Here is an 11,369-nt window from a genome sequence, read left to right on the forward strand (position 1 = left end):
GGCTCTCCCATTTTTCCTGCAGAAAATCTGAGCAGTGGGTGAGGCCAAGGGACTGCCCGGAGCACCAGAGCATGGCGGTGGGCACACGGGCCTCCCTGTCCTGGGCATCCCTGTGGCCACAGAACTCCTGGGTGAGCCGCTTCTCTGAGGCAAGTCTGGTGAAGAACGCAGCAGGAGTCCTGAATATTCTTCCTTAAAATAAACGTTTATCTGTGGAAACCAGAACTGCTCTTGGCGCGTGGCTCGTGGACGTGCGGGGCGGCTGGGTGGGGCAGGTGCACGGGTGGAGCCGAGGCTCTGTTTCTTTCCCTGGGTGGTGTCCCCACTGCCGGGCTTCTCCCGCTCTTAGCTCTCCGGGGAGGTCCCCTGTGAAGGGCCTGTCCTTCCTGTCCCCTCCCTCGGATCATTAATGAACACTCTCTCTCTCTTTTTCCTCTGCAGCGATTGGGCTGTCGGAATCAAAGAGGCCCTCCGGTGACTCAGGCGTTTCCCATTGCCCTATTCTAGCATCCTCTACTCTTAGCACTGAGAGTTTTTCACGTCCTATTTGGAACTGATAGGAAACCCTTTCATTGTTTCGCTACATGGATATTAGCACTGATGAAGGAAGCGCTCCATCAGATAGTCGGCCGCTGCAGCGAGCTGGTTTCCAGCACGAGCCTGCCCAGACTCAGCGTCTTCCATCTCCAGGGACCCCCGGATTCTCAGCCCCTGAGCACCCTGGGCCAGGATGGATGGAGGCTTCTAGGCAGCTCAGGGTGTCTGGCACCAGAGACACTCAGGGGCCTGGAGACTGAGGAGTCTGGCCCCTGTACCCACCCACTACCATTTGACATTGTGTGTGTGTGTGTGTGTGTGTGTGTGTGTGTGTGTGTGTATGTGTGTGTGTGTGTGTGTGAGAGAGAGAGAGAGAGAGAGAGAGACAGATGATGACCTCAGGCAGGGGAATGGCTTCTCCAATCACCACGATGTGCCAGGACTCTTCTCGGCCACTGTGGGCGTTTCCTCACCCCTCCCTCCCAGGCATCAAGCTCTGGTTTCCAGCCGTATCCCTTGAAGTCTCTGAGCAACTTCCCTTTCAGCTATTTTCCATGACCTAGTCCTGGGCAAGGCTTCATTTGAATGAAAGGTTCTGCTGAAAAAAAAAAAATTGGGAAAAGTATTGCCTGAGCACAACTTTCTAAGGCAGATATTTTGTTTTGCAATGAGGTATTTGCAGTGGTTTCACTAAAGCCTGATCTTGCCACTGGACTGTCGGCCTATGAGGATGAGGAAGTGTCCATCACAATCAGTATGCCCTGCATGAATGAAGGGGTGTCACCCTCCACCCCCTAGTGAAAGATAAGGACCTCAGGCTCAGAGAGGGTATGTGATTTTCTCAAAGCCACCCAGCAGAATTTGGAACCGCAGGTGAGCCTTACTTTTTTTCCTGGGCGAGGCGTTTGGATAATACGGATGAGGTGGAGCCAGCTCTAGATTGGGGGTGGCAGAGGGAAAAAGAGGAGGGGGTTCCTGAAGCACCATTCTGCTTTCTGTGAAAAGGGATTTCCTCACAACAACTTCTGTCCCATTTTCAGAGCTAAAGTGACAAGCCACATCCACGTCCCTGGTTAAAGGTGCTACCCCTGCGGAAAACACGTGTGCACTTGGGATGGAGCCCTCTGTGCGGAGCGGCTTGCTCCCCTCTCAGCTGGCGCCAGCTGCGTCGGTCTCTCCCGGCTCTTGAATCCTGACTGCAACCACCATTTCTTCAGCACCTGTCAGGCACCAGGCACTTTATGTATGTTATTGCTGACCCTCAAAACAACCCCTTCCCAACATAAGCATTTTTGGGCCCAACCCAAAGGTCTGAAACTGAGACCCAGAGAGGCTGAATGACTTGCTCACAGTCACAGAGCAGGCAGTGGTGGCAGTAGTGAAGTTGGTGCTGTGGGTTGTACACCTGGGCTCTTCCAGGCCTCTGCACTGCCCGGCTTGACACCCTAGCAGGTGGGGTGTTCAGGGGAGCTTGGGGAGCTTGTTAAAAGTGTAGATTCCAGGCCTCCTTACCCTTAGAGACTGTGACTCAGTAGCCCAGGGCAGGGCCCGGGCATCTTCATTTTGGCAGGCCGTCCTGGTGGCTGCCATCCCAAAACAGGCAGGTTTGGGAACATCATGGGCCGATGATTACTGGTCTCCCCAGCCCTCCTGGCTGGCCATAGAGAGCTGCCTTTCCAGCGAGGTCGGCCAAGATGCTGTTGTGGGGAGAGCAGTCTCCTCTGTAGTCCCGGAAGTGGACACCTCAGAGAAAAGGTGAGTCTGAGGGTCCTGGTTTTCTTGGCCTGAGACCACCCAAAATCTTTTAATTAAAAAAAAAAAAAACCTCACCCATTCCCAGTGTTGATTTCATAACTTTCTTTTATATATCTATTTTTATTGTGGTGAAATATCTGTAACAATAAAATTGCTGGGCGTGGTGGCTCACATTTTGTCTGGCACTTTGGGAAGCTGATTCTGGCAGATCACCTGGTCAGGAGATCAAGACCATCCTGGCCAACATGGTGAAACCCCATCTCTGCTACAAATAGAAAAAATTAGCCGAGTGTGGTGGCACATGCCTGTAGTCAGCTACTTGGGAGGCTGAGTCAGGAGAATCACTTGAACCTGGGAGATGGAGGCTGCAGTGAGCTGAGATCACGCCACTGCACACCAGTCTGGGCAGCAAAACAAAACTTCATCTCAAAAACAAAACAAAACAAAACATCAATAAAATTTACCACCATAGCCATTTGAAGGTGTAGAGTTCGATGGCATTAAATACAATTATATTGCTGTGCCACACTCACCGCTATTCATCTCCAGAATGGTTTAGGACTTGACTTTGTCTACCTGGCTTATTTTACTCAGCATCACATCCTCCAGGTTCACCCACGTGGCAGTGCAACTAAGAACCTCCTTCCTTTTTAAGGCTGAGTAATAGTCCATTGTGGGACTGGCCACATATATTTATCAATTCATTTGTAGATGGACACGAGCTGCTCCCACCTTTTGGCTATTGTGACTTTGGCTTAACATTATATAAGTATGAGGCCAGGTGTGGTGGCTCATACCTGTAATCCCAGCACTTTGGGAGACTGAGGTGGGAGGATCACTTGAGCCTAGGAGGTTGAGGCTGCAGTGAGCTGAGATCGAACCGCTGCACTGCACAAGACCCTGTCTCCAAAAAGCAGCCAATCAATCAATTAATCAGTCAACCTGTGCTCACCTAAAATTAAACATTGGCATTGTCTACTTCTATGACAAGATGAAAATGAAAGATAAGTTAAATCCAATCAAAATTACAAGACGAATAAAATTTGAGGGAATGGTATTAGTCTATGCCAGTGGATGATGCTGTCTTGCTTGAAACAGGAATGTGGTACTTATGGCCTCAATGCAGCTTCCGTGGAATCTAGCACATTCTCAAACCAATTGTGAAACTCAGTTTTCCTCCGCCTTTTCTCTTTTGAACTATTGCAAATCCTCTGTGTCTTAAAACACGTCCGAGTGCCGTTCCCCTTCTGTTGTCATGAATGCGTCCTTTCCATCTGACGTCCACTTTTCTTTCCTTAGTATTCTGTGGCCATTAAAGTGGCACCGAATGGCTATCAGGCCAGGATCAAACTGAACGTTGGGACTGGAATTTTGTAGTTGCCCTTGGTTAAAAGGTCACAATGCAAATAATCATGGGAAATGACTTCCTAAAGTTAAAAACTCTTGGTGAACTAGCAGTCTGGAGACCAGGCCCACCGGCCGCAGCTTCAGAGGTGGTGGTCCAACCTCCTGTTCAGGTGGCTTCCAGTTGCCTGTGGAGTTCTCTGTTGTCTGAAGTTACTATCTGGTCACCCAGGTTATCGGGAGGCTTCGAGGCTGTGCTGGCTCACCGCAGATAGCCTCTCAACCTATTTCAAAATCCGAGTCCCCTTGAGGCCCCTGTGGGATTCTTCTCCACTTCTGTTTATTTCCAGACAGGGTCTTGCCTTACCCCCAGGCTGGAGTTTGGTGGTGCAATCATGGCTCACTGCCTGGGCTCAGGCCATCCACTCACCTCGGCCCTCCGAGTAGCTGGGGGCCACAGGTGTGCGCCACCATGCCTGGCTATTTATTTATTTATTTTTGTAGAGATGGGGTCTCACTTTGTTGCCTAGGCTGCTCAATTCCTGGCCTCAATTGATCCTCATGCCTTAGCCCCCCAAAATGTTGGAATTATAAGTATAAGTTACCATACCCCTCAGCTTCTTCACTTTTAATTCCCAGTGCATTGCCAAACACAGAAGCTGGGCAAGATCTGAGATCGGAGGAAACCCCTCCCCACATTACGGACCCTGCACCATGCCTTTTGGCATTTGGGACTGCTCTTTCCCCATGTCTTTCTTCTTTTCTCCCCCAGGCATGGGCCTTGTAGAACTTCTATTATTTTTAACAATATCAGTCACCATTACTGACCACCTAGTATGTGCCAGAGGCTGTGCTAAGTTCTTAAAATTTTTTTTTTAGAGATGAGGTCTTGCTATGTTGCCCAGGCTGGTCTCAAACTCCTAGCCTCAAGTGATTCTCCTGCCTCAGCCTCCCACAGTGCTGGGATTATAGGCGTGAGCCATGGCTCCTGGCCTGCACTCAGTTCTTGACACCTGCTGTCTCTGTCTCCTCAGTGCCCCCCAGGAAGGACCGTAGTGCTTCCGCTCCCCACATGGGGACCTTCAGAGAAGTCCAGTAGCTCTCCTGGGACCCCACATGCAGGAAGTGGCAAGGCGGGGCCTGGCTCACCCCTCTGAGGCTCCACACTGTCTTACCATTGGGTCCATTCTTTGGATAAAAATCTTGGGCCGGGCACTGTCTGCTTCTGTCAGGGGGAGAGACGGGCTTTGAAGCCATTCCCAGGCTGCCCCTGCCCCAGCACGGGAAGTTGGCCATTCTCTTTCAGGCTGGCGCTTCCTGAGGCAGCCAGCACTGGAGACAAACAATCATCTTTCTCCCAACATCAGGTTTTCCCTGCATTGTTTAATGACTGCGACTCTAACCTGACTCCCTCTGTTCTCTTTCATTGTAAATGTATGGGGGCCCATCAGGCGGGATGGGTAAACCAGCCTTTAGGGGGCTAGTGGGGGCACCCACAGCCATTTATAACATTGTTTATGTGGGAAAGCCGAATGTCATCCAAACAACAGCCTTACGAAAGAATGTTAGGAACACAATTAGTTTGTAAATTGGTCACTTCCTGTCTTTGTTGGGGTGGGGAGAGGATGGGCACAATAGTTAGTTTTAAATGCTAAATGAGATAGTACATAGAAAAAAAAAAGCCCAAAACGCGGTGATTAGGGCACTATACCCTCTCAAATAAAAACAGTCGCCATGACATTCTTATTATCATGATCATCGTTTCACGTGATGGTAAAATCTGTGTGGCTCAGGAAGACAGAACAGAGACAAGTGAGTTGCAGGTGGTGAACTTCTCCTCCAGGAAAGGGTTTCCTAATCCATCAAGTTCATTCACAGCGGAGCAGACTGGCAGTAAGCACCCCATCCCCGAGGTGTTCAAGCAGAGGCTTGCACTGGAACTAGGCCTGGGCTATAGGACCCTTGAAAGTTCCATCCAAATGTGGAGTTGTAGCTTCTCTCCCTCCCTCAGCAGGCCCTCAGCTGGGGCCATGCTGCCCTGCCCCCCACAGCCAGCACACATGCTGCTTGGTTCTGCAAAATGGACCAAGCACCTGCAATGGACTTGTCCAGACAGCAGAGGGCAGTTGCCAAGGGCAGCTGGAGGTCCTGGGTTCGAATCCTCACTTTGCCGCTGCCCGGGAGTTTAATACTAGGCAGGTGATGAACAGTTTCTGGGCCTGCCAAATGGAGTGGGTAGCACTGGGGTTCTCGGGAGGATTAAATTAGGTAAAATATGTAAAGCGCCTAGTTTGGAACAAGACTCCAGTTGTATCACTTGCCAGAAGGGCAAGTCACTCAGTCTCTCTGAGTGTCACTATCTTCAGCTCTGAAGCCGGTGGTGACACCTTCTGAGCACAAGGTCATGGTCATCGTGACGCTGGCAGCCACTCTAGGAAATACCAGGTGTGGGGTGGACCCTTGGCAGGTGGCGATTATCCCAGCCTTTGCCAAATCCGTCCCATGTGCCATGAAGCCTTCCTCAGCTTTCCTTTTCTAATAACAGCTAATACTTACTGAGACGTGCCATGTGCCAGCATGGTGCTAAGCAGTTTAAATGCAGTAACTCACATCATTCTCAGTACAGCCCTGTGGAATGGGCAGTGTTACCATCGCTACAGCATGAAGCAGGCGAGGAGGAGTGCAGAGGCGAAGGGACTCACTCAGATTCACACAGCCAGTTAAATGGCAGGGCCCAGGTCTGACTGCAAAAGTCTTGCTCAAGAGAAGATCAATCTGCAGACCTGCAGGCTGGCCGACCGAGCACCCTGTGTCCCTTTGCCACATTGGTGGTGGCCCCAGCATGCCAGACTACAGTCTGGGTGCGAGTGTAAGGTGCTCACGGGCTCAGGGAGGGCTTGGAAGCTCCCTTTGTGCTCAGCAGCACCACGCTCTGAGCCTCCGTGGACCCCACTTAGTCTCTGGGAAGTCAGTCCCTCAGTCTTGCCATCCTTTCCCCACTGGCTCACCATACCACCCACACACAGTTCAGGCTGCAAAAGCCCTGGCCCGGGACAAGGTGGTGTGGCCAAGATGCCATGTGGAGAGTGGCAGTGAGTCAAGAGGTGGCTGCTGTACCCTGGCCCTAAGACCAAGGCTGTGACTTTGTGCAGTTTAGTTGAGCTCCCTGAATTTCTCTTCCTCTTCTTTTTTATTTAATTATATATTTAATAGAGATGGAGTCTTGCCATGTTGCCCAGGCTGGTCTTGAACTCCTGAGCTCAAATGATCCTCCCACCTCGGCCTCCCAAAGTGCTGATTACAGATGTGAGCCACCACTCCTGGCCCCTTCCTCCTCTTTTAACATGAAGAGTCACTAGAGATTTCCCAATAGCAATTCCAACACAAAATTTCTTTGCGTTAAGACAAGAGCTAGAAATACTATTTCTGTTGGTGGGAAAGTGGGTTAGGACAATACAATCACGAAGAGAGACCTTGAGCGAGGCTGAATATAGGAAGTGGCTAAAATAATGACCAAAATTCCTCCTGAGACCTCAGAGTTCCCTTTGTAAATAACCTGTTCCCTACCGTGAGAACTAGGGCTGGGGAAAGTGAGCAGATGGGCTGAGCTGGGCCTAGGGCATCAGGAAGCAAAGGCCAGGGGCTGTACTGTACTCAGGCTCTCTTTTCTAGCATGTCTCCAGAATCTGTCTTCTAGATCGTTCCTTCCCTGTCAGATTTTGAGGCAGAGGCTTGGCTCTCAAACCTCCTGTGGTGATGATGTTCTGATCTGTGACTTACTTTCCAGCCTTTGTTTCCCATTCCCTACAATTAGAGCATGCTGTCACCAAGTGGCAGTGGTGTTTCTTTCTTGCCTATGTGCTCAGAGGATTTAACGGTAGCTGTGAATTCAACTGGAACTGGGGACATTGGCTTACATTTTATTTTATTTTGTTTTTTTGAGACAGGTCTTGCTCTGTTGCCTAGGCCGGAGTGCAGTGGTGTGATCATGGCTCACTGCAGCCTTGACCTCCCAGACTCAAGCAATCCTCCTGCCTCAGCCTTCCAAGGAGCTGGGACTACAGGTGTTAGCCACCACACTCAATTGATTTTTAATTTTTTTGGATAGATGAGGTCTCACTATATTGCCCAGGTTGGTCTCGATTTCCTGAGCTCAAATGATCCTCCTGCCTTAGCCTCCCAATATGTTGGGATTACAGTTGTGAATCGCCATGTCTGGGTTTTTTTTTTTTTTTTTTTTGGTGGAAACAGAATTTTGCATTAGCATATTGGGTGCTGTGAGTTGCCAACTCTGTTCTTAATACTACCTGCCTTAGGAGTCCACAGTCACAGGCTCTTTCCCTCAGATTCTCATCGCATTCCTGATGTGATACCATGGTAGGGATCGCTTTAGGAATTGAAAGGGGAGACTTTCTGTGGAACAAAAAGTTTGGCTTTTTCCTTTGAAAAATGAGGTGAGAGTTTTGGTTTTTGCAAAGGCGCTAGGTGGTTTGTGGTAACCCCTCCACAGAGGATGCCCAGAGGAGCTGCACAAAACAAAGGCAAGCCGAAGGCCTGCTGGGAGGCTCTGGAGCTGAGGGCAGGGGGAGGGTCCATGCCATGGAAACATGGGGAAAGGTGAGTTCAGCATTTGGGATCACTTTTCCTTGAGGGCGCTTGCCAGCGTCACAAGAGTTGGCTGAGGGCTGAGTCGTGCTTTTGCAGATTGTGAGGGTAACAGAGAGAAGGCTTATGTTTTGCGTTGGGACCCCACAGCACTAAACCTGGGCATAGAGGGGAACTGGAGGGGACCTACGTCCTGGCGAGACCTGCTGCTCAGTTTCAGATGATATCAAACTCTACAGCTGGACTTAGGATTGCTCGTGCCCTCGGCACCTAGAAGAAACCACTTGAATACCTTTCTGGAGGAAGACAACAGCATTCTAGGTCTCATTATTTCTATTAACAATGTTTAAAATTTTAATGTCAAGCACACAATAATAGTAGCTAGGTACATGCAGAAACAAGACTACACGAACGAATGCCAGGAGAGAGAACAGATAACAGAAAACAGACAAGAAGAAAAGGATGTTTCTCATTTTGGAAAATCAAAAAAAAAAAAAAGGCCGGGCGCGGTGGCTCACGCCTATAATCCCAGCACTTTGGGAGGCTGAGGCGGGTGGATCACGAGGTCAAGAGATCGAGACCATCCTGGTTAACATGGTGAAACCCCGTCTCTACTAAAACTACAAAAAATTAGCTGGGCATGGTGGCACGTGCCTGTAATCTCAGCTACTCAGGAGGCTGAGACAGGAGAATTGCCTGAACCCAGGAGGCGGAGGTTGCGGTGAGCCGAGATCGCGCCATTGCACTCCAGCCTGGGTAACAAGAGTGAAACTCCGTCTCAAAAAAAAAAAAAAAAAGTGAGAAATGGACAAATCCACAATTACAATGGGAGGTTATTACATACCCCCTGCCTCTCTCACTAACTCATAGAACAAGCAGAAATATATCAGTAGGATATACAGATTTTAACAACATGATCAGCCAACTTCTCCTAAAGGACATATATAACCCCTACTTAGGGTTATACATTTTTTTCAAGCCCATATTGGAAGTTTACCAAAATCGATTCATGCTGGGAAACAAGTCTCAAAAATGTTTCAAAGAATTGAAATTAAACAAAATGTATTCTCTGACCATGATATGATTAAGTTAGAAATACTCATTAAAAAGATAACCAAGTCTTCATATGTTTGGAAATTAATCAGTACTCTTAAAAAACTCTCAAGCCTGAGAAAAAGCATGATGGCAATTAAAATTATGTTTTGAGCAAACAATAATTAAAATACTAAGTATGTAAACATTGGAATGCAGCTAAAGCCATGCTTAGAGGGACAATCATAGCCTGAACGCATATGCTGGAATTGAGGAGAGGTTAAAAATCAATGAGCCAGGCAGGTGTTTCTCTCTTTGTTGCTCTGCTTTGGAAGTTGTGCTGAGAGATCTTGACTTCACAGAGTGCGAACTTGTGCTATTTTTGCATCTTGCCTGATCTGTGTTTAACATTTTTGTGCGGCAAAATGTTACATACATCATTGCAGAAGTCCTAAGCTAATTTGACTTGTCAACAGCATTTAATATGGTTGGTCTCCCTTCATGTTTGTAATTCTTTTTTGTAACTCTCTGTTTGCTTGCTTTCCAGGCGGTGGGGAGCAGAGCCAACTCATATTATAGCAGTTTGCAAGAGTTGACTATGTGCAAGGCTCCTGACTCCCTGTTCGTTGGTGCCGTGTTAGTAGCCTGAAATGGACCATGGTGGGAACATTTACACCATGAAATGGGCAAACTCTACAAATCGGTGCCTTCATTTTTTTATTTTCAGAGGGCAGGTTACCAGCTTACCCTGTATCTCCTTTGCCGGTGTCTCTCAAGCCGCCTTCAAAGCTGGTTCTTTCCCATCTCTGGGATGCTGGAATTTGGAGTGCTCTGGGACTCAGCCCTCCAGCCTTTTCTACCTGCCCACTCCCTTGGTGACCTCACTCAGTCTCATGTCTTTAAGCACCATCTTCACTAAGCGCCATCTTCACACTCATGACTCCCAAATGGATTATCTTCAGCACCAATTTCTCCCCTGACTCCAGGCTCATAAATCCAACTGCCGACTCCAGAAAGGTCAAGTTAGATTTGCAGTGCCCATTAGAAATCCAGGTGGATTTGGGGTGTGAAAGAGAACGCTCAGGGCGACTCTGAGGCTTTGGCCTGAATGACAGGCAGGATGGAGTTGCTGTTAACCAAGGTAGGAGATCTGAGGGAGGGGCAGGTTGGGAAGGGTGGGGAGAGAGGAAGTTGTCTCCTCCAGAGATGACAAAATACATGGAAGCAGATTGAGGTTTAAGTATATCATTTAAAGTTGAAAGTGTGGGACAAGTGCTTATGGGGTTTTCAGGTAGGAAACCAGTGGGCAGGGATACTAGTTTAAATGTGTCTTAGCATAAGATTTAAAGAATGATAATGAAGTAAACGCTTTCTTTTAAAGTACTTGCATTTTAAAAAGCAAATCAATGAAAAGAATAAGAAGTAAGTAAATGCTAACACAGGTAGGCACTAAACAGATGAAGCAAAAATTGCAAAGGTGTCACGAGGAAGACTGAGGGTTGATAACTCCAGTTTTACTTAATGGAGGAATTAACATATTAAATAAAACTGGAGGAGCCGTGGGTGGTGGCAGCTAGGTTTTAGCTGACTGTCCTGCTCGGCTGTCCTGGTAGGCAGTCAACAGAGCATGATTTAAGTTGATAAATGTCGTAATGGTAGTTTTAGGGTTAGTATTTAAATGTATGGAGGTGACTATAATAAAAAACCAAAATCAGAACTAATTAAGGCTGACTGCTCCCAGGGAGAGGGATCAGGCCATTGCCTTCTATTATAAACCCTGTGCTACTTGGTACTTTAAACATTATTATTAATAGACTTTATTTTATAGAACAGTTTTAGATTGGTGGAAAAATTGAGCACTTGGTACAGGGAGTTACCTTATATCTCCTCCTGTTCCTCTGCTATCAACAAGGTGACTCTGAGAAACTGTCACAGCCCAGAGTAGCCTCAAGCATGACTAATGTGTATCCTGGAGGCGGTCTTAGGACAGAAGAAGGACATTAGGTGAAAACTAAGGAAAATTAAATAAAATATGGATTTTAGTTAACAACAGATCAGTATGGCTCATTAATAGTGACAGATGCACCATGCTAACA

General features: G+C 48.0%; 1 protein-coding gene across 1 annotated transcript; it reads left to right on the forward strand.

The window, feature by feature from the left end:
- The first annotated feature begins 218 nt into the window (after nt 1-218).
- LOC116542832 (protein GR6-like) lies at nt 219-1,150 on the forward strand. Its single transcript, XM_032267984.1, is given in 3 exon segments — nt 219-839; nt 907-946; nt 949-1,150. Coding segments are annotated over 3 exon segments (426 nt in total). The 5' UTR covers nt 219-600; the 3' UTR covers nt 1,096-1,150.
- The last annotated feature ends 10,219 nt before the right edge of the window (nt 1,151-11,369 follow it).

The sequence above is a fragment of the Sapajus apella genome, unplaced genomic scaffold, assembly GCF_009761245.1.
Source record: "Sapajus apella isolate SASKATOON/1434 unplaced genomic scaffold, GSC_monkey_1.0 scaffold174, whole genome shotgun sequence".
Classification (NCBI taxonomy): domain Eukaryota; kingdom Metazoa; phylum Chordata; class Mammalia; order Primates; family Cebidae; genus Sapajus; species Sapajus apella.